The 23,852-nt window shown below is 41.4% G+C and overlaps 1 protein-coding gene across 1 annotated transcript in view; it reads right to left on the bottom strand.

The window, feature by feature from the left end:
- The window catches only part of SRD5A2 (steroid 5 alpha-reductase 2), a 71,279-nt gene extending 47,753 nt beyond the window's left edge, over positions 1-23,526 (bottom strand). The window contains exon 1 of the mRNA XM_065891486.1: positions 23,246-23,526. Within this exon, the coding sequence (XP_065747558.1) occupies positions 23,246-23,526 (281 nt within the window). The remainder of the gene's footprint in view (positions 1-23,245) is intronic.
- Positions 23,527-23,852: the final 326 nt, after the last annotated feature.

Genomic DNA, 23,852 nt, shown 5'->3' with positions numbered 1-23,852 from the left:
GAGTAGCCCCTGCTTGCTGCAGTAAGAAAAAGCTCGCTCACAGCAATGAAGACCCAACACAGACAAAAATTAATTTTAAAATTTATTTTTAAAAATCTATAAACCCAAAGTATCAGCTATTCACATCACTTTATATTCTAATCATTATCTATATTAATTCATATGTGTTGATGTGGACTTATTTAAAGCATACTCATTGTGTGCTATTTTTTCACTAAATGACTTTATATTCTTATTTCCATCACAGATATAGATACAAGAAGGTAATATTTTTGAATTATATGTAATATTCAATCATACTAATTACAATCAGCCCTTAATAGTAGAGCATTTAAGTAAGTTCCAGTGTTCTACAGTTGTGAATAGTAACACTATAACTTTGTGTAAATTGATTTCTTTCTTTTGGACTATTGCCCTTGAGTATTCTCCCTAAGTGAAATTCCTGGGGGAAAAAAGTGAACTGCTTTTCAGCTATTGTTAAACATTGCCAGATTAGCTTCACAGAAAGTTTGAACAATTCTCAGTGACACAGGGCCACACATACAACAATTTTTTCAAAGGCCTACCTATAGTTTTTTTTTTAATCTTTACTGAGGTATAATTAACAATCAACTGCATGTATTTAAAGTATGCAATTTGATAAATTTTAAAACCATCATGGTATCAAAATAATGAACATCTCCATCTCTACCAAAATTTTGCTCATACTCTTCATGATCTCATCCTTCTCTCTCTCCCTTTGTCCCCAGGAAACCCCTGATGTACTTCATGTACCATAGGTTAGTTTAAATTCCATAGAATTTTATACAAATGGAGTCATAAAGCATGTACTGGGCTTCCCTGGCGGCGCAGTGGTTAAGAATCTGCCTGTTAACACAGGGGACACCGGTTCGAGCCCTGGTCCGGGAAGATCCCAAGTGCTCCAGAGCAACTAAGCCCATGTGCCGCAACTACTGAGCCTGTGCTCTAGAGCCCACAAGCCACAACAACTGAAGCTGCCTGCCACAACTACTGAAGCCCACACGCCTAGAGCCCGTGCTCTGCAACGAGAAGCCACCACAATGGGAAGCCCACACACTGCAACGAAGAGTAGCCCCTGCTTGCCGCAACTAGAGAAAGCCCGTGCGCAGCAATGAAGACACAATGCAGCCAAAAATAAATAAATAAATTTATTAAAAAACAAAAACGCATGGACTATTTTTTTGGCTTGGCTTCTTTACCCAGAATAATTATTTTGACTTTCATCTTAGTGTAGTTCACATCAATAGTTCACTCATTTTTATTGCTGAGTAGTATTCTATTATATGGTTATACCACAATTTGTTTACTCATTCACTTTTTGATGGACATTTAGGTTGTTTCTGGTTTTTGGCGGCTACAAATAAACCTGCTAAAAACATCTGTATAGAAGTCTTTGCGTCGACGTGTGCTTTTTTTCTTTTTTTTTTTTTTTTTTGCGGTACGCGGGCCTCTCACTGTTGTGGCCTCTCCCATTGCGGAGCACGGGCTCCAGACGCACAGGTTCAGCGGCCATGGCTCACAGGCCTAGCCGCTCCGCGGCATGTGGGGTCTTCCCCGACCGGGGCATGAACCCATGTCCCCTGCATCGGCAGCCGGGCTCTCAACCACTGCGCCACCAGGGAAGCCCCAGACATGTGCTTTTATTTTGCTTGGAAAAGAGCTAGCAGTGGAATGGGTAGGTCACATGGTATGTTTTTTTTTTTTTTTTTTTAAACATCTTTATTGGGGTATAATTGCTTTACAATGGTGTGTTAGTTTCTGCTTTATAACAAAGTGAATCAGCTATACATATACATATGTTCCCATATGTCTTCCCTCTTGCGTCTCCCTCCCTCCCACTCTCCCCATCCCACCCTTCCAGGCTGTCACAAAGCACCGAGCTAATATCCCTGTGCCTTGCGGCTGCTTCCCCCCAGCTATCTACCTTACTACGTTTGTTAGTGTGTATATGTCCATGACTCTCTCTCGCCCTGTCAAAACTCACCCCTCCCCCTCCCCATACCCTCAAGTCCGTTCTCCAGTAGGTCTGCGTCTTTATTCCTATCTTACCCCTAGGTTCTTCATGACATTTTTTTCCCTTAAATTCCATATATATGTGTTAGCATACGGTATTTGTCTTTTTCTTTCTGACTTACTTCACTCTGTATGACAGACTCTAGGTCTATCCATCTCATTACAAATAGCTCAATTTCATTTCTTTTTAAGGCTGAGTAATATTCCATTGTGTATATGTGCCACATCTTCTTTATCCATTCATCCAATGATGGGCGCTTAGGTTGTTTCCATGTCCTGGCTATTGTAAATAGAGCTGCAATGAACATTTTGGTACATGACTCTTTTTGAATTTTGGTTTTCTCAGGGTATATGCCAAGTAGTGGGATTGCTGGGTCATATGGTAATTCTATTTGTAGTTTTTTAAGGAACCTCCATACTGTTCTCCACAGTGGCTGAACCAATTCACATTCCCACCAGCAGTACAAGAGTGTCCCCTTTTCTCCACACCCTCTCCAGCATTTATTGTTTCTAGATTTTTTGATGATGGCCATTCTGACTGGTGTGAGATGATATCTCATTGTAGTTTTGATTTGCATTTCTCTAATGATTAATGATGTTGAGCATTCTTTCATGTGTTTGTTGGCATTCTGTATATCTTCTTTGGAGAAATGTCTATTTAGGTCTGCCCATTTTTGGATGGGGTTGTTTGTTTTTTTGTTATTGAGCTGCATGAGCTGCTTGTAAATTTTGGAGATTAATCCTTTGTCAGTTGCTTCATTTACAAATGTTTTCTCCCATTCTGAGGGTTGTCTTTTGGTCTTGGTTATGGTTTCCTTTGCTGTGCAAAAGCTTTGAAGTTTCATTAGGTCCCATTTGTTTATTTTTGTTTTTATTTCCATTACTCTAGGAGGTGGGTCAGAAAGGATCTTGCTGTGATTTATGTCATAGAGTGTTCTTCCTATGTTTTCTTCTAAGAGTTTGATAGTTTCTGGCCTTACATTTAGGTCTTTAATCCATTTTGAGCTTATTTTTGTGTATGGTGTTAGGGAGTGATCTAATCTCATACTTTTACATGTACCTGTCCAGTTTTCCCAGCACCATTTATTGAAGAGGCTGTCCTTTCTCCACTGTACATTCCTGCCTCCTTTATCAAAGATAAGGTGTCCATATGTGTGTGGGTTTATCTCTGGGCTTTCTATCCTGTTCCACTGATCTTTCTGTTTTTGTGCCAGTACCATACTGTCTTGATTACTGTTGCTTTGTAATATAGTCTGAAGTCAGGGAGCCTTATTCCTCCAGCTCCTTTTTTCGTTCTCAAGATTGCTTTGGCTATTCGGGGTCTTTTGTGTTTCCATACAAATTGCGAAATTTTTTGTTCTAGTTCTGTGAAAAATGCCAGTGGTAGTTTGATAGGGATTGCATTGAATCTGTAGATTGCTTTGGGTAGTAGAGTCATTTTCACAATGTTGATTCTTCCCATCCAAGAACATGGTATATCTCTCCATCTATTTGTATCATCTTTAATTTCTTTCATCAGTGTCTTATAATTTTCTGCATACAGGTCTTTCGTATCCTTAGGTAGGTTTATTCCTAGATATTTTATTCTTTTTGTTGCAATGGTAAATGGGAGTGTTTTCTTGATTTCACTTTCAGATTTTTCATCATTAGTATATAGGAATGCCAGAGATTTCTGTGCATTAATTTTGTATCCTGCTACTTTACCAAATTCATTGATTAGCTCTAGTAGTTTTCTGGTAGCATCTTTAGGATTCTCTATGTATAGTATCATGTCATCTGCAAACAGTGACAGCTTTACTTCTTCTTTTCCAATTCGGATTCCTTTTATTTCCTTTTCTTCTCTGATTGCTGTGGCTAAGACTTCCAAAACTATGTTGAATAAGAGTGGTGAGAGTGGGCAACCTTGTCTTGTTCCTGATCTTAGTGGAAATGCTTTCAGTTTTTCACCATTGAGGATGATGTTTGCTGTGGGCTTGTCATATATGGCTTTTATTATGTTTAGGAAAGTTCCCTCTATGCCTACTTTCTGGAGGGTTTTTATCATAAATGGGTGTTGAATTTTGTCGAAAGCTTTCTCTGCATCTATTGAGATGATCATATGGTTTTTCTCCTTCAATTTGTTAATATGGTGTATCACATTGATAGATTTGCGTATATTGAAGAATCCTTGCATTCCTGGAATAAACCCCACTTGATCATGGTGTATGATCCTTTTAATGTGCTGTTGGATTCTGTTTGCTAGTATTTTGTTGAGGATTTTTGCATCTATGTTCATCAGTGATATTGGCCTGTAGTTTTCTTTCTTTGTGACATCCTTGTCTGGTTTTGGTATCAAGGTGATGGTGGCTTCGTAGAAGGAATTTGGGAGTGTTCCTCCCTCTGCTATATTTTGGAAGAGTTTGAGAAGGATAGGTGTTAGCTCTTCTCTAAACGTTTGATAGAATTCACCTGTGAAGCCATCTGGTCCTGGGCTTTTGTTTGTTGGAAGGTTTTTAATCACAGTTTCAATTTCAGTGCTTGTGATTGGTCTGTTCATATTTTCTATTTCTTCCTGATTCAGTCTTGGCAGGTTGTGCATTTCTAAGAATTTGTCCATTTCTTCCAGATTGTCCATTTTATTGGCATAGAGTTGCTTGTAGTAATCTCTCATGATTTTTTTTATTTCTGCAGTGTCAGTTGTTACTTCTCCTTTTTCATTTCTAATTCTATTGATTTGAGTCTTCTCCCTTTTTTTCTTGATGAGTCTGGCTAGTGGTTTATCTATTTTGTTTATCTTCTCAAAGAACCAGCTTTTAGTTTTATTGATCTTTGCTATTGTTTCCTTCATTTCTTTTTCATTTATTTCTGATCTGATTTTTATGATTTCTTTCCTTCTGCTAGCTTTGGGGTTTTTTTGTTCTTCTTTCTCTAATTGCTTGAGGTGCAAGGTTAGGTTGTTTATTCGAGATGTTTCCTGCTTCTTAAGGTGGGCTTGTATTGCTATAAACTTCCCCCTTAGAACTGCTTTTGCTGCATCCCATAGGTTTTGGGTCGTTGTGTCTCCATTGTCATTTGTTTCTAGGTATTTTTTTATTTCCTCTTTGATTTCTTCAGTGATCACTTCATTATTAAGTAGTGTATTGTTTAGCCTCCATGTGTTTGTATTTTTTACAGATCTTTTCCTGTAATTGATATCTAGTCTCATGGCGTTGTGGTCGGAAAAGATACTTGATACAATTTCAGTTTTCTTAAATTTACCAAGGCTTGATTTGTGACCCAAGATATGATCTATCCTGGAGAATGTTCCATGAGCACTTGAGAAAAATGTGTATTCTGTTGTTTTTGGATGGAGTGTCCTATAAATATCAATTAAGTCCATCTTGTTTAATGTATCATTTAAAGCTTGTGTTTCCTTATTTATTTTCATTTTGGATGATCTGTCCATGGGTGAAAGTGGGGTGTTAAAGTCCCCTACTATGAATGTGTTACTGTTGATCTCCCCTTTTATGGCTGTTAGTATTTGCCTTATGTATTGAGGTGCTCCTATGTTGGGTGCATAAATATTTACAATTGTTATATCTTCTTCTTGGATCGATCCCTTGATCATTATGTAGTGTCCTTCTTTGTCCCTTTTAATAGTCCTTATTTTAAAGTCTATTTTGTCTGATATGAGAATTGCTACTCCAGCTTTCTTTTGGTTTCCATTTGCATGGAATATCTTTTTCCATCCCCTTACTTTCAGTCTGTATGTGTCTCTAGTTCTGAAGTGGGTCTCTTGTAGACAGCATATATAAGGGTCTTGTTTTTGTATCCATTCAGCCAATCTGTGTCTCTTGGTGGGAGCATTTAGTCCATTTACATTTAAGGTAATTATCGATATGTATGTTCCTATTTCCATTTTATATATTGTTTTGGGTTCGCTACTATAGGTCATTTCCTTCTCTTGTGTTTCGTGTCTAGAGAAGTTCCTTTAGCATTTGTTGTAAAGCTGGTTTGGTGGTGCTGAACTCTCTCAGCTTTTGCTTGTCTGTAAAGGTTTTAATTTCTCCATCACATGTGAATGAGATCCTTGCTGGGTAGAGTAGTCTTGGTTGCAGGCTATTCTCCTTCATCACTTTCAGTATGTCCTGCCACTCCCTTCTGGCTTGTAGGGTTTCTGCTGAGAGATCAGCTGTTAACCTTATGGGGATTCCCTTGTGTGTTATTTGTTGTTTTTCCCTTGCTGCTTTTAATATGCTTTCTTTGTATTTAATTTTTGACAGTTTGATTAATATGTGTCTTGGCGTGTTTCTCCTTGTATTTATCCTGTATGGGACCCTCTGTGCTTCCTGGACTTGATTAACTATTTCCTTTCCCATATTAGGGAAGTTTTCAACTATAATCTCTTCAAATATTTTCTCAGTCCCTTTCTTTCTTTTTTCTTCTTCTGGAACCCCTATAATTCGAATGTTGGTGCGTTTCATGTTGTCCCAGAGGTCTCTGAGACTGTCCTCAGTTCTTTTCATTCTTTTTTCTTTATTATGCTCTGCAGTAGTTATTTCCACTACTTTATCTTCCAGGTCACTTATCCATTCTTCTGCCTCAGTTATTCTGCTATTGATCCTATCTAGAGTGATTTTAATTTCATTTATTGCATTGTTCATCGTTGCTTGTTTCATCTTTAGTTCTTGTAGGTCCTTGTTAACTGTTTCTTGCATTTTGTCCATTCTACTTCCAAGATTTCGGATCATCCTTACTATCATTATTCTGAATTCTTTTTCAGGTAGATTGCCTATTTCCTCTTCATTTGTTAGGTCTGGTGGGTTTTCATCTTGCTCCTTCATCTGCTGTGTGTTTTTCTGTCTTCTCATTTTGCTTATCTTACTGTGTTTGGGGTCTCCTTTTTGCAGGCTGCACTTTCGTAGTTCCCGTTGTTTTTGATGTCTGTCTCCAGTGGCTAAGGTTGTTTCAGTGGGTTGTGTAGGCTTCCTGGTGGAGGGGACTAGTGCCTGTGTTGTGCTGGATGAGGCTGGGTCTTGTCTCTCTAGTGGGCAGGTTCACGTCTGGTGGTGTGTTTTGGGGTGTCTGTGGCCTTATTATGATTTTAGGCAGCCTCTCTGCTAATGGGTGGGGTTGTGTTCCTGTTTTGCTAGTTGTTTGGCATAGGTTGTCCAGCACTGTGGCTTGCTGGTCGTTGAGTGAAGCTGGGTGCTGGTGTTAAGATGGAGGTCTCTGGGATATTTCCACCGTTTAATATTATGTGGAGCTGGGAGGTCTCTTGTTGACCAGTGTCCTGAAGTTGGCTCTCCTACCTCAGAGGCAGAGCCCTGACTCCTGGCTGGAGCACCAAGAGCCTTTCATCCACACAGCTCAGAATAAAAGGGAGAAAAAGTAGGGAGAATTAGTAGAAGTATGAGTAAAGAAAGAAGGAAAGGAGGAAAGGAAGGAAGGAAGAAGCAAAGAAGGAAAGAAAGGAGGGAGGGAGGGAGGGAGGGAGGAAGGAAGGAAGGAGGGAAAGAAGGAAAAAAGACAGAAAGAAAGATGATACAGTTAAAATAAAATAAAGTATAATATAGTTATTGAATTAAAAAATATTTAGAAAAAAAAAAAAGGGGACGGATAGAACCTTAGGACAAATGTTGGAAGCAAAGCTATACAGAGAAAATCTTACACAGAAGCATACACATACACCTTCACAAAAAGAGGTAAAGGGGGAAAAATCATAAATCCTGCTCCCTGAGACCACCTCCTCAATTTGGGGTGATTCGTTGTCTAAAGGAGGGAAGGAAGGAAGGAAAGAAAGAAAGAACGAAGGTAAAGTATAATAAAGTTATTACAATTAAACTTAATTATTAAGAAAAAGAATTTTTTAAAAAAAGTCATGGACGGATAGAGCCCTAGGACAAATGGTGGAAGCAAGAGTATACAGACCAGATCTCACACAGAAGCATACACGTACACATTCACAAAAAGAGGAAAAGGGAAAAAAATCATAGATCTCGCTCCTAAATTCCACCTCTTCAATTTGGGATCATTCCTTGTCTATTCAGGTATTCCACAGATGCAGGGTATATCAAGTTGATTGTGGAGCTTTAATCCGCTGCTTCTGTGGCTGCTGGGAGAGATTTCCCTTTCTCTTCTCTGTTCTCACAGCTCACAGGAGCTCAGCTTTGGATTTGGCCCTGCCTCTGCGTGTAGGTCGCTGGAGGGCGTCTGTTTTTTCGCTCAGACAGGACGGGGTTAAAGGAGCCGCTGATTCGGGGCCTCCGGCTCACTCAGGCCGGGGGTTGGGGGATGGGGGAAGGAGGGGCACTGCGTGCGGGGCGGGCCTGCGGCGGCAGAGGCAGCGTGACGTTGCGGCAGAGGCCGGCGTGACGTTGCACCAGCCTGAGGCCCGCCGTGCGTTGTCCCGGGGAAGTTGTCCCTGGATCCCGAGAACCTGGCAGTGGCGGGCTGCACAGGCTCCGCGGAAGAGGGGTGTGGAGAGTGACCTGTGCTCGCACACAGGCCCCTTGGTGGCGGCAGCAGCAGCCTTAGCGTCTCCCGCCCGTCTCTGGGGTCCGCGGTTTTAGCCGCGGCTCGCGCCCGTCTCTGGGGTTTGCGCCTTCAGCCGCGGCTCGCGCCCGTCTCGGGGGCTCACGCTTTTAGCCGCGGCTCGCGCCCGTCTCTGGAGTTCCTTTAAGCAGTGCTCTTAAACCCCTCTCCTCGCGCACCAGGAAACAAAGAGGGAAGAAAAAGTCTCTTGCCTCTTCGGCCGGTGCAGGCTTTTCCCCGAACTCCCTCCCGGCTAGTCGTGGTGCACTAACCCCTTCAGGCTATGTTCAAGCCGCCAACCCCAGTCCTCTCCCTGAGCTCCGTCCAAAACCGAAACCCGAGCCTCAGCTCGCAGCCCCGCCCGCCCCGGCGGGTGAGCAGACAAGCCACTCGGGCTGGTGAGTGCCGGTCAGCACCGATCGTCTGTGCAGGAATCTCCCCGCTTTGCCCTCCGCACCCGTCGCTGTGCACTACTCCGCGGTCCCGAAACTCCCCCCTCTGCCTCCCGCAGTCTCCGCCCGCGGAGGGGCTTCCTAGTGTGTGGAAACTTTTCCTCCTTCACAGCTCCCTCCCACTGGTGCAGGTGCCGTCCTTATTCTTTTGTCTCTGTTTTTTCTTTTGCCCTACCCAGTTACGTGGGGAGTTTCTTGCCTTTTGGGAGGTCTGAGGTCTTCTGCCAGCCTTCAGTAGGAGTTCTGTAGGAGTTGTTCCACGTGTGGATGTATTTCTGGTGTATCCGTGGGGAGGAAGGCGATCTCCGCGTCTTACTCTTCCGCCATCTTCAAGGTCCCCCCACATGGTATGTTTATGTTTAACTTTTTAAGAGACTTCAAAATGTTTTCCAAAGTGGTCGTCATTTTACATTCCTATCAACAATGTATAAGAATTCTAGTCTTCCATATCCTCAGTAGCACTTGGTATGTTCAGTCTTTTTATTCTAGCCATTCTAATGGAGGCATAGTAGTATCCCACTGTGGTTTAATTAGCATTTCCCTAATGACTAATGATGTTGAGCATCTTTCTCCGTTTTTATTTGCCATTCATATGTTTTCTTTAGCAAACTATCTGTTCATATCATGAGGTGCAGGAGCAATTTCATTAGAGAAAGAAAAGTATTTTCAACAAATGGTACTGGAATAATTGGCTATCTATAGGCAAAAGAAAGAACTTTGATTCATATTTCTAACTCCATATAAGAATTAACTCAAAATAGATCATAGACATAAATGTAAAACCTAAAATAATAAACCTTTTATAAGAAAACATAAGAAAAAAACCCATGTGACTTTAGACTAGGCAAAGATTTCTTAGATTTAACTGCATGAAAACAAACAGAAAAATTGGACTTCATCACAATTAAAAACCTCTGCTTTTCAAAAGATATGGTTAAAAGAATGAAAAAGACAAGCCACACATAGTAGGAGAAATTATTTGCAAAGTATATATCTGGTAAAGAATTTGTATCTAGAATATATAAAGAACTTTCAAAACTCAATAATAAGAAAACAAAGGACCCCAAACACTAGTGTTTAGATTTGTTTATCTGATAGGCAACTTTGGGTAAGTAAAGAACATTCACTGGGAGACTGAAGTGAGACCAAGTACTGCTGTTGAAAGAGTACAGATAGAGGCAGAAGAGAGAAACAGAGACTGTACACAGAAAGGGAGTTGGGGGTTTTTCATGGTCAAATAGGAAAAATGTCAAAAGCAAACTGCCTTATTTTCTTCACAGTAACTTTTAGGATCAGCCTTGACAACACAAAGCAAGTAAATGGAAGAATTTTGAAAATGGCCCAGACCTGATTTAAGGCTTGGATAGTAGGATCAGATATTATGGCATAGATACAAAAGATATTTGGTATTGTGGGAAGCAGCCGCATAGCACAGGGAGATCAGCTCCGTGCTTTGTGACCATTTAGAAGCATGGGATAGGGAGGGTGAGAGGGAGATGCAAGAGGGAGGAGATATGGGGATATATGTATATGTATAGCTGATTCACTTTGTTATAAAGCAGAAACTAACACACCATTGTAAAGCAATTATACTCCAATAAAAATGTTAAAAGAAACAAAAGATATTTGGTATTAAAAAGGTATTCTAAGACGGAGTACATATGGCACACAGGGCAATTTTAAGTCATAGGTCACCAAACAGACCCCTTTTCCTGACTGAACATCTCATTCCCACCCACATAGACCATCTTTACAGGACCAGCTAAGTGCTTAGTCATCACTCCCCCTCACTCCCACCAATCACTGCAATCAGACAGAGTGCAGTTATTTGTGAAATTGCATTAATAACAGAGATTGTCTCAAGGATAAAATGAGATAACTGATATAAAACACGTAACATAATTCCTGGAACACCTGGAGCTCAATAAATATTGGTTTCTCCTTCCCATATCCCCCCTTCCATAACCAAATGGAAGGCAAATTGCACTGTTGGCCCTGGTTCAGAGGGTTTTAAAATTTAGAGCTCCTACGATGAGTCTCCTTAAAGGCTGCTGGGTTGAGCCCAGCAACTTTTTAAACATCTTGAGTCCAGCCTTTAATGTCTCCATTGCCATATGTGGCAAGGAGTCAAAAAGCAGAAAGGGAAGTGCCCCAGATTCCAGAACCAAGTTGCCAGGCTCTGGCAAAAATCAACACGTAGACAACTTTCATATTCTATCTTGTAACAGAAAACATTAATGTTCTCCCTCCTGCTGGCCGAGGACCTTTCATTTGAGTATACCTCCTTGCCTTTCCACTCTCCCTCACTCATTGCTCCTCAGGAAAGGAGGAGTAAATTACCCAATTGGTAAATTTGAAAGCAGGACCTCTCTAGGGGTGTGTGCAGTGCAGCCCTTCTTCCGTTCTGCTATCTTTCCAGAACAGGCACCACTGGGTAAGGCCCATAGTATTCAGCCATCTGTTGTCGCTGAGTTTTTCTGAGGGACAGTGTTAGGATCCAAAATGGAAGCCATGTTGCCCCAAACCAGCTTTACCACTAATAAGGGTAGTAATTTGTCTCTAGTTGCCTAATTCCTGGATCTGTCTCTTAGTTGATTATGAACTTGGGTGGGGGAAGAAGGGTGCCATTTATTGGGTTCCCTCAAAACCCACCCACCCATCTGCCCACTCTTCCATGCACACTCAAACACAGAGGCACCAGAGACCTCAGCATGTTCAGTGGCATGACCACGGTCCCCCTTGTGGACCATGGCCCACATGTCCCTCAATTTGCATTTTCCCACCTGTCCTGAGCTTCTCACACTGACATTACCACCACCAAACTTTCACACCAGAAAGAGTGTCAGACACACTATGATGCGTTTTCCTGCCTTTCTCCTGGAGGGCAAGCACCAGCTTTGTGTTTCTTTTGTGTGCTCCCCTAGGACCCAGCACAGTTCTGAGCATGTGGAACTCTGATAAAGAATTAGGACACCTAAGTTCAAGCCCCACTCTACCCCTTCCTCACCATGTAACTTCATACACATCACTTAACCAGCTTGGATCACTGTTTCCTTATCTTGTTTGTTAAGTGACATTAAATTAGACTTAACATGAGCAATAAGTTGGACCTTTCTTCAATGTGGTAAAAGTGGTCAAGATCTCTAAATCTTGTTTACATTTTTGGCAAACATAGCTGTATATGTTTCAGATGTGCTTATGATGTCATCCCATTTAGAATGTAAACTCCAAGAGTCCTACTATTTCCCACAAAGGATCAAATAAAGGACTTGCAACCCAGGAATTCACAGAAAATCAGATTTACTACCAAATTCCTATTTAAATGTAGCAGAAATTTTCTAGACTATGCCCAGTACTTTACTATAGGATTTAACAAAATTTTATAATAGAACTACCAGAGCACTGAATGTAAAGCTATGCCACACATGGTTTTCTTAAGCAGAGGCTAGCAAACTATGACCCACAGGCCAAATACAGCCCAATACCTGTTTTTGTAAATAAAGTTTTACTGGAACATTACCTCACTCATTTGTCTAGATAATTGTCTGTGCTGTTTTCATGCTACAAGAGCAGAGTTGAGTGGTTGTGACAGAGACTGCATTACGACAAAGCCTGAAACAGCTACTATCTGGCTTTTCTACAGAAAAAGTTTGCTGACCCCCAGTTTAATTGATCCAAATTATGCCTCATGAATGTCCTTAACACATGAATAAGTGACCACAAGAATTCAGTTTATTCTGCCTGGGACTTCCTTCTCAGTGTGTAAGAGGAGAGATTTTTCTAGGTGGTTTCCAATGTCCGTATTAATCATCCTCCTGATTCTCAGCCAATGAATAATTTCCTTCATGAGGTTTGATTACTTCTGAATATTTGACACATCTGCAGGTCTTATGAGATTGGAGAAGCATTGACACGGCACATGATGAGACTCAAGTTCCAGTGCCCTCTTTGCCCCTAATTGTCTTAACTTTGTGGTGCTCTGCTTCTATAAAATGAGGAGGCTAGACAGATGTGACGTTTCCTTAAAACAGAGAATTATGATCCTGTGTGTGAAGTGCCTCATGGAAGGCCACACTGGCTACTATGAAAACCACACCTTGACTTACAAAAGGAGAAAGGACACAGAGAAGCCTTCTTGGAGGAAGTGATGCCCGATCTGAGTCTTGAAGGATGGGGAAGAATTCATGGTGCTGGAGAATGAACTGAGCATTCGAGCAAAAAGGCCTCTTATTGAGAGATTGGTTCAAGATGGCAGAGTAGAAGGACGTAGGTGCACTCCCTCTTGGGAGAGCACTGGATTCACAACTAACTTCTGAGCAATCATCAACACGAAGACACTGGAACTCACCAAAAAAGATACCCCACATCCAAAGACCAAGGAGAAGCCACAATGAGACGGTAGGAGGGGCGCAATCACAACAAAATCAAATCCCATAACGGCTGGGTGGGTGACTCACAAACTGGAGAACACTTATACCACAGAAGTCCACCCACTGAAGTGAAGGTTCTGAGCCCCACGTCAGGCGTCCCAACCCGGGGGTCCAGCAACAGGAGGAGGAATTCCTAGAGAATCAGACTTTGAAGGCTAGTGGGATTTGATTGCAGGACTTTGACAGGACTAGGGGAAACAGACTGCACTCTTGGAAGGCATACACAAAGTAGTGTGCACATCGGGACCCAGGGGAAGGAGCAGTGATCCCATAGGAGACTGAACCAGACCTACCTGCAAGTGTTGCAGGGTCTCCTGCAGAGGCGGGGGGTGGCTGTGGCTCACCCTGGGGACAAGGACACTAGCAGCAGAAGTTCTGGGAAGTACTCCTTGCTGTGAGCCCTCCCAGTCTGCCATTAGCCCCACCAAAGAGCCCAGGTAGGCTCCAGTGTTGGGTTGCCTCAGGCCAAACAACCAACAGGGAGGGAACCCAGCCCCACCCAACAGCAGTCAAGCAGATTAAAGTTTTCCTGAGCTCTGCCCACCAGAGCAACACCCAGCTCTACCTGCCACCAGTCCCTCCCATCAGGAAACCTGCACAAGCCTCTTAGATAGCCTCATCCACCAGAGGACAGACAGCAGAAGCAAGAAGAACTACAATCCTACAGCCTGTGGAACAAAAACCACATTCACAGAAAGATAGATGAAAAGGCAGAGGGCTACATACCACATGAAGGAACAAGATAAAACCCCAGAAAAACAACTAAATGAAGTAGAGATAGGCAACCTTACAGAAAAAGAATTCAGAATAATGATAGTGAAGATGACCCAGGACCTCAGAAAAACAATAGAGGCAAAGATGGAGAAGATGCAAGAAATGTTTAACAAAGACCTAGAAGAATTAAAGAACAAACAAACAGAGATGAACAATACAATAACTGAAATGAAAACTACACTAGAAGGAATCAATAGCAGAATAACTGAGGCAAAAGAAAGGATAAGTGACCTGGAAGACAGAATGGTGGAATTCACTGCTGCAGAACAGAATAATGAAAAAAGAATGAAAAGAGGTGAAGACATCCTAAGAGACTTCTGGGACAACATTAAATGCAAAAACATTCACATTATAGTGGTCCCAGAAGGAGAAGAAAGAGACAAAGGACCCGAGAAAAAATTGGAAGAGATTATAGTTGAAAACTTCCCTAACATGGGAAAGGAAATAGCCACCCAAGTCCAGGAAGCACAGAGAGTCCCATACAGGATAAACCCAAGGAGAAACACTCCAAGACACATAGTAATCAATTTGGCAAAAATTAAAGACCAAGAAAAATTATTGAAAGCAGCAAGGGAAAAACGACAAATAACATACAAGGGAACTCCCAAAAGGTTAACAGCTGATTTCTCAGCAGAAACTCTACAAGCCAGAAGGGAGTGGCATGATACACTTAAAGTGATGAAAGGGAAGAACCTATAACCAAGATTACTCTACCCAGCAAGGATCTCATTCAGATTCGATGGAGAAATCAAAAGCTTTACAGACAAGCAAAAGCTAAGAGAAATCAGCACCACCAAACCAGCTCTACAACAAATGCTAAAGGAACTTCTCTAAGTGGGAAACACAAGGGAAGAAAAGGACCTACAAAAACAAACCCAAAACAATTAAGAAAATGGTCATAGGAACATACATATTGATAAATACCTTAAACGTGAATGGAAAAATGCTCCAACCAAATGACACAGGCTGGCTGAATGGATACAAAAACAAGACCCATATATATGCTGTCTACAAGAGACCCACTTCAGACCTAGGGACACATACAGACTGAAAGTGAGGGGATGGAAAAAGATATTCCATGCAAATGCAAATCAAAAGAAAGCTGGAGTAGCAATACTCGTATCAGATAAAATAGACTTTAAAATAAAGAATGTTACAAGAGACAAGGAAGGACACAACATAATGATCAAGCGATCAACCCAAGAAGGAGGTTTAACAATTATAAACATGTGCACCCAACATAGGAGCACATCAATACATAAGGCAACTGCTAACAGCTGTAAAAGAAGAAATCGACAGTAACACAATAATAGTGGGGGACTTTAACACCTCACTTACACCAATGGACAGATGATCCAAAATGAAAATAAATAAGGAAACAGAAGCTTTAAATGACACAATAGACCAGATAGACTTAATATTTATAGGACATTCCATCCAAAAACAGCAGATTACACTTTCTTCTCAAGTGTGCACGGAACATTCTCCAGGACTGATCACATTTTGGTTCACAAATCAAGCCTCAGTAACTTGAAGAAAACTGAAATCATATCAAGCATCTTTTCTGACCACAACACTATGAGATTAGAAATGAATTACAGGGGAAAAAAACGTAAAAAACAAAAACACATGGAGGCTAAACACTACGTTACTAAATAACCAAGAGATCACTACAGAAATCAAAGAGGAAATCAAAAAATACCTAGAGACAAATGACAATGAAAGCATGACAATCCAAAACCTATGGGATGCAGAAAAAGCAGTTCTAAGAGGGAAGTTTATAGCTGTACAAGCCTACCTCAAGAAACAAGATAAATCTCAAATAAACAATCTAACCTTACACCTAAAGGAATTAGAGAAAGAAGAACAAAGAAAACCCAAAGTTAGCAGAAGGAAAGAAATCATAAAGATCAGAGCAGAAATAAATGAAATAGAAACAAAGAGAACAATAGCAAAGATCAATAAAACTAAAAGCTGGTACATTGAGAAGATAAACAAAATTGATAAACCATTAGCCAGATTCATCAAGAAAAAGAGGGAGAGGACGCAAATCAATAAAATTAGAAATGAAAAAGGAGAACTTACAACAGACACCACAGAAATACAAAGCAACCTAAGAGACTACTACAAGCAACTCTATGCCAATAAAATGGACAACCTGGAAGAAACGTACAAATTGTTAGAAAGGTATAGCCTTCCAAGACTGAACCAGGAAGAAACACAAATTATGAACAGACCAATCACGAGTAATGGAATTCAAACTGTGATTTTAAATCTTCCAAAAAACAAAAGTCCATGACCAGATGGCTTCACAGGTGAATTCTATCTAACATTTAGAGAAGAGCTAACACCCATCCCTCTCTAACTCTTCCAAAAAACTGCAGAGGAAGGAACACTCCCAAACTCATTGTACAAGGCCACCATCCCCCTGATACCAAAACCAGACAAAGATACTACAAAAAAAGAAAATTACAAACCAGTATCACTGAGTTATGAATATAGATGCAGAAATCATCAACGAAATACTAGCAAACAGAATCCAACAACACATTCAAAGGATCATACACCACGATTAAGTGGGTTTTATCCCAGGGATGCAAGGATTCTTCAATATACTCAAATCAATCAATGTGATACACCATATTAAAAAATTGAAGAATAGAAACCATATGATCAACTCAATAAATGCAGAAAAAGCTTTTGACAAAATTCAACACCCATTTATGATAAAAACTCTCCAGAGAGTGGGCACAGAAGGAACCTACCTCAACATATTAAAGGCCATATACGACAAACCCACAACAAATATCATTCTCAATGGTGAAAAACTGAAAGCATTTCCTCTAAGATCTGGAACAAGATAAGGATGTGCACTCTTGCCACTATTATTCAACATAGTTTTGGAAGTCCTAGCCATGGCAATCAGAGAAGAAAAAGAAATAAATTAATACAAACTGGAAAAGAAGTAAAACTGTTACTGTTTGCAGATGACATGATACTATACATAGAGAATCCTAACGATGCTACCAGAAAACTACTAGAGCTAATCAATGAATTTGGTAAAGTTGCAGGATACAAAATTAATGCACAGAAATCCCTTGCATTCCTATATACTAATAATGAAAAATCTGAAAGAGATACTAAGGAAACACTCCCATTTACCATTGCAACAAACAGAGTAAAATACCTAGGAACAAACCTACCTAGGGAGACAGAATACCTGTATACAAAAAACTATAAGACACTGTTGAAAGAAATTAAAAATGATAGAAACAGATGGAGAGACATACCATGTTCTTGGATTGGAAGAATCAATATTGTGAAATTGACTATACTATCCAAAGGAATCTACAGATTCAATGCAATCCCTATCAAATTACCAAAGGCATATTTTACAGAACTAGAACAAAAAAACCTTAAAATTTGTATGTAGACACAAAAGACCCCAAATAGCCAATGCAATCTTGAGGGAAAAAAAACGGAGCTGGAGGAATCAGACTCCCTGACTTCAGACTATACTACAAAGCTACAGTAATCAAGACAATATAGTACACAACACAAAAAACAGAAATATAGATCAATGGAACAGGATAGAAAGCCCAGAGATAAACCCACACACCTATGGTCAACGAATCTATGACAAAGGAGGCAAGGATATACAATGGACAAAAGACAGTCTCTTCAATAAGTGGTGCAGGGAAAACTGGACAGCTACATATAAAAGAATGAAATTAGAACATTCCCTAACACCATACACAAAAATAAACTCAAAATGGATTAGAGACCTAATTGTAAGACCAGACACTATAAAACTCTTAGAGGAAAATATAGGAAGAACACTCTTTGACATAAATTACAGCAAGATCTTTTTTGATCCGCCTCCTAGAGTAATGGAAATAAAAACAAAAATAAACAAGTGGGACCTAATGAAACTTAAAAGCTTTTATAAAGCAAAGGAAACTACAAACAAGACGAAAAGACAACCCTCAGAATGGGAGAAAATATTTGCAAATGAATCATCGGACAAAGGATTAATCTCCAAAATATATAAACAGCTCATGCAGCTCAATATTAAGAAAACAAACAACCCAATCCAAAAATGGGCAGAAGACCTAAATAGACATTTCTCCAAAGAAGACATACAGATGGGCAAGAAGCACATGAAAAGCTGCTCAACATCACTAATTATTAGAGAAATGTAAATCAAAACTACGAGTTTTCACCTCACACCAGTTAGAATGGGCGTCATCAGAAAATTTACAGACAACAAATGCTGGAGAGGGTGTGGAGAAAAGGGAACCCTCTTGTACTGTTGGCAGGCATGTAAATTGATACAGCCAGTATGTAGAACAGTATGGATGTTCCTTAAATAACTAAAAATAGAAGTACCACATCACCCAGCAAACCCACTACTGGGCATATACTCAGAGAAAACCATAATTCAAAAAGACACATGCACACCAATATTCACTGCAGCACCATGTACAATAGCCAGGTCATGGAAGCACCCTAAATGCCCGTCAACGGACAAATGGATAAAGAAGATGTGGGGCCTTCCCTGGTGGCGCAGTGGTTGAGAGTCTGCCTGCCGATGCAGGGGACACGGGTTCGTGCCCCGGTCTGGGAAGATCCCACATACCGCAGAGCGGCTAGGCCCGTGAGCCATGGCCGCTGAGCCTGTGTGTCCAGAGCCTGTGCTCCACAACGGGAGAGGCCACAACAGTGAGAGGTCCACGTACCGCAAAAAAAAAAAAAGATGTGGTACATATATACAATGGAATATTACTCAGCCATAAAAAGGAACGAAATTGGCTCATTTTGTAGAGATGTGGATGGATCTAGAGACTGTCATACAGAGTGAAGTACATCAGAAAGAGAAAAACAAATATCGTATATTAACGCATATATGTGAAACCTAGAAAAATGGTACAGACGAACCTGTTTCCAGGGCAGAAATAGAGACACAGATGTAGAGAACAAACGTATGGACACAAAGGGAGAAAAGTGGTGGCGGGGCGGGGTGTGGTGTGATGAACTGGGAGATTGCGATTGACATATATACACTGATATGTATAAAATGGATAACTAATAATAACCTGTTGTATAAAAAAATAAATAAAATAAAATTCAAAGAAAGAAAAAAAAGGCCTCCCATTTAATCCATCATTTTATTAGGCTGAATAGAAAATGTCATTATTTTCAGCATCTAAACCCCAGGAAAGTTCTTTCCAAATTCAAACAGACTCCAATGTGTGCATTGCCCTCTGCTTCTGCATGTGCATCAAGGAAGGTCACACTGCCAGCAACTTTTTACAGAATAGTCACCTTTATTTGAAAACAGTTTTCTTTTTCATCTAAATACCAAGGTCACACCCAAGTCTTGAAAAAACATAAGCTCCCACAGGCATAGGTGTTGTGATGACCATTGCGTGAGACACCAAGGCATCTTGAGAAAATGATGAATCAGAGAGTGGGGGGAAAGGATCATTCCAGGCCGTAGTCAAGGTCAAGAGGTGAGATAACTCTGACTTCAAACAACTCTAGATGTGGGATTAGACAACATGCTTACACAGCAGTCATTTTCATGTAGCTAAACCAACCAAATATCCACAACAATAGATTCTGAAGGGAAGAGAATGATCTGAGTTGACCTAGCCATGCAATCTCAGCAATGATTCCTAAGTAATTGCTAGCCCTCCCACAATTCTGACTGCCTGTACTGATGTCAGAAGTAGAGTTCATTCATGCATTCAACAAATTTTAGTGAGTACCAAATATGTACTGGCACTTTTCTATACACTGAGGACACAGTCATGAACAAATGAGATAAAATTCCTTGCCCTTGTGGGACTCACATTCTAGCATGTCACCCTTGTATGGAGAAAAGTGCAGAGTTTCACCTTCTATCCAATGGGACATATTGCTTTTCTGAATAGCCCCCAAGGGACATTTTGCAAAAGAGTCTAAGCCACAGCTGAGCCAGCTTTCTCCTGAACCCCTGTTCCTCCATCGTATTCTCTGTGTCATAGCTACACACAGCACAGGGTAAAGCCAAGGCAGCCTGGAGCTTTTTCCTTAATGTGCCCTCACTATCAAGCCTAATGACTCCTAAAACCTCAAGGCAAAAATGCTCATAACTTTGAACCACTTCTGGGAATCCTGGCTAAGAGAATAGTGATGACTTCTGAAAAAAATTTAGGTGCAAAAATGTACATCATAACCTTATTTAGCCAAAATAAAAAGACAAATTAAATGCCCAATTTAATATAAATTATATTTTTAAAATATTAAAATTATCAAAAAACTATAGATTAATGGATAAATTATTGTTTTTAGATGAAATAACAAGCAGCCACTAAGATGATATTTACTAAGATTCTATGATAATGTGGAAAAATATTTATTATAGACAGTAATCAAGCAGAACTAAAACCTACATATATTCAATATAGCAAGCATGTATAAAAATTGACCAAGAAAAATTAGAACCTTGATGGAGGGAGACGCAAGAGGGAAGAGATATGGGAACATATGTATATGTATAACTGATTCACTTTGTTATAAAGCAGAAACTAACACACCATTGTAAAGCAATTATACCCCAATAAAGATAAAAAAAAAAAGAACCTTGATGGAAATGTTCCAAAACATTAACAATTAATGTACTTAAGTGTTGAAATTATGGGAATTTTTCTACTTTTGTACTTTTCATTTTTTCTTTAGTAAACATTCATTATTTTTATCATTAAAAAATAATTTTAAGCCTAAATATAGTTTTTAAAAGGCAAGAACAAGGCAGCAAGAACAAATATAAAACAGTTTATCATGGTAGCTAAGAGCCTGAGATCTGGATTCAGATTCCCTGGATCTGAACCCTGGCTCCCTGGTTACTTTGTGACCTTGGGCAAGTTATTTAAGCTTTTCTCGCCCCAGTTTCCCACCTGCAAAATGGGGGTGATAATAGTGCTTCCTCAATGGGCTGGTATGAGGATTAGTAGATAAATCACATAGTGTTTAGCACAGAGCGTAACCCCTTGTAAGCACTCAAAATGATAATAGATTCAACAGTCCAGTGGCCACAAAGAAACAGTTCACACAAAGGGAATGGTGGACAAACATCACATCTTCATTCCTCAGGGACAACTCACTCACCCTGAGTGGTGTTTTCTGTGGGGAATTTTCCCTCAGGCAGAATCAATCCCCAAATCCTCTAAATTTTACATTTTAAATTTTCCCCTGAAGAAGGTGAACAGTATGTTGATATTCATTTTATGAGTAATTACTTCCTTGGTTTTTTAAATGTACTTGTCATAATTTATTAAGGCAAAGTACCTTTTGGCTTTAAAAACAAGTCTAAAACTTATGTTAATAGAGAGTGTCAGAATGCACTAATCTATACTGTAAGATGAAATGAACTCATAAAAATATTGTTTATGGTGCCAATAGACAGTAGTTTTAGAAGTTAAAAGTAATTGCCTGATAAAATCACATTTTTCTGTCAAATGTCTTTTCCAAAAACAGTGAAATCAAAAGCTGGTCTCTTATCTCCTACACCCAACATCCTTCTTTCTGTGCAAATTAAACCACCTAAATCTGGATAAAATAAAATGTTAGTAAATAGCTCCAGAAAGGACACCCATTTATGAAATGGTTGCTTGGCAATAATTATTAAAAGAGTGAGAATCCAGTTAAAATTGCATAAATATTAAATCTTGACCAATAAAAAAGATCCAGAAGATAAGAAGGGATTATATGGAAAAAGAGGTTAAAACTTGTTTCTCTACACTTCCTTTTCCCAAAATGAGGCATCACTTTTCCCTTATGATCCTTATGAGAGAGGATCATGCCTTTCAGCTTCCAGAGGAATTCTTTGCCCTAATTTCTAATCTAGATTTCCTTGATTTTTTTTTTACCCCATAAATTCTCTGCAAAATAAGGCTGTGCCTCTGTTCCAGTTCTTGATTTGGTTTGGCAACTTTTCTGTCCATGGATTCTGTTTTCTCCTTGCAGAGTATCCGCCTGCTTAACATGGTGGGAAAGTCTTAAACCATGGAGTTTCACAGGCTTAGATTTGAATTTGGCTGGGCACTAGCTGTATCATTCAGTCACTTAACTTTACACAGCCTCAGTTCCTTTGTCTATAAAGTGGGCACAGTATCTCACAAGGTTACTATGGGGCTACATGAGAAGACATGGTAAATGACTAGGCATGGTAGGCAACTGAATCTTAAGCTCTTCTCTTCCCCTAGGAGTCTCTTTTAAACATCTATTCTCCGAATCTTGAAAGCCCTTGGTTTCTTTCCTGTCTTTCCTTCTCAGAGCAGAAGGTAAAGTTCTCCTGAATTTGGGATTTTTAATTCAGAAGAACATTTGAGCTCTAAGTTAACTTCAACCCATCCACACTTTAGTGCCAGCGGAACTTGCTTGCAACGAGTTGGTGGTGAGCGCGGTCCCTTTTCGGTGGTTCCTGAGAAGTGGGACTCTGCTCAGGTCAGTGGGTTCCCATCACGTTCTCTTTCTCACCGTTAAGTCCAGGGTCTGGGTCTGCCCATCTCCCTGCGGAGATACGTTGATCCAGTCCCTCTGAGCCGAGTTTCCTTCGGGAGATGCCAATACTTAGACTCCCTCAAGATCTCAGAACAAGCCCACCCCCACCCTGCAAAGGAAAGGTGAAGGGAGAACGAGAAGGGGTGGTGGGCAAGACGCCACAGGTGACGCGGGACGGCGCGGAGTTGGAGAGGTAACTGTCTGAGCCAAGAGCTCTGCCCAGCTTGGGCTTTCCAGCTTGCCTCCCGCCCCGCTCCACCGCTTTCCCCGGAGCAGGCCAAGGATTCGAAGCGGACCCAAGACGCGCGCGGGGCCATGGAGAGTGAAGGCGGCGTCTGCCCGCGATCGCTCCTCCACTAGCCCGCGTCTGGCCCGTAGCCCCGGCCCGGCCAGGTGCTCCCCTCGCGCCGCGCTCCGCTTTCCTTGCAGCGGCTCGCGCCGCGCGCTGCGCTCCTGGACGCCGGGAGCCTGGCAGTGCGCTGCGCTCCGCACCCTCAAGGGAAAACGCTATGCTACCTGTGGAAGTAATGTGCGCAGAAGAGGCCCAGAAGCACAGTCGCAGGCTGGCCGAAGAGAGAGCGGGGCTGCCCGGCAAGGATCCCCGCGGGCACCGCGAAGGAGGGCAGCTCCTGCAGGAACCAGGCGGCGCGGGCGGACAGGCGGGTAGCCACGGGCATCCGGCTCTCCGTGTACTTCCCGTAGCCGGCGGGCTCCGCGAGGCACAGAACCAGTGCCCCCAGGACGGCCAAAGTGGCGCTGCCTGCCAGCACCGGACTCTCCTGGCAGCGAACGGACATTGCGCCCTGTTCCCCGCTGGTGGCCGCTGCCTGCGCAGAAGAGAGCGCGGCCCTCGCCGCCCCTTTATGGAGAGCTAGACGCCACCCCGTGTCCGCCCCTTCGGCCTTGGCTCCCGCCCGTCTATCCTACCTCCCATCTCAGAGTGGCCAGCCCTGGCTAGGCTCAGCAGCGATGCCCCTTTCGCAGGGCTGGCACTTCGGAAAGCAGCCAGGCGGAGAGTGGATGAAGGCTTTCGTGGAGCCAACTTAGTGTCCTGCGCCCTTCCTTTAGCGCATATTCGCGCCGTCGCCCGCGCGTCCGCCCCTCTCCACATCCTGCCACTGTT

This window comes from Phocoena phocoena, chromosome 14, assembly GCF_963924675.1.
Source record: "Phocoena phocoena chromosome 14, mPhoPho1.1, whole genome shotgun sequence".
Classification (NCBI taxonomy): Eukaryota; Metazoa; Chordata; class Mammalia; order Artiodactyla; family Phocoenidae; genus Phocoena; species Phocoena phocoena.
The sequence above is the reverse complement of the archived record's forward strand: the minus strand, read 5'-3'. Positions and strand labels throughout refer to the sequence as shown.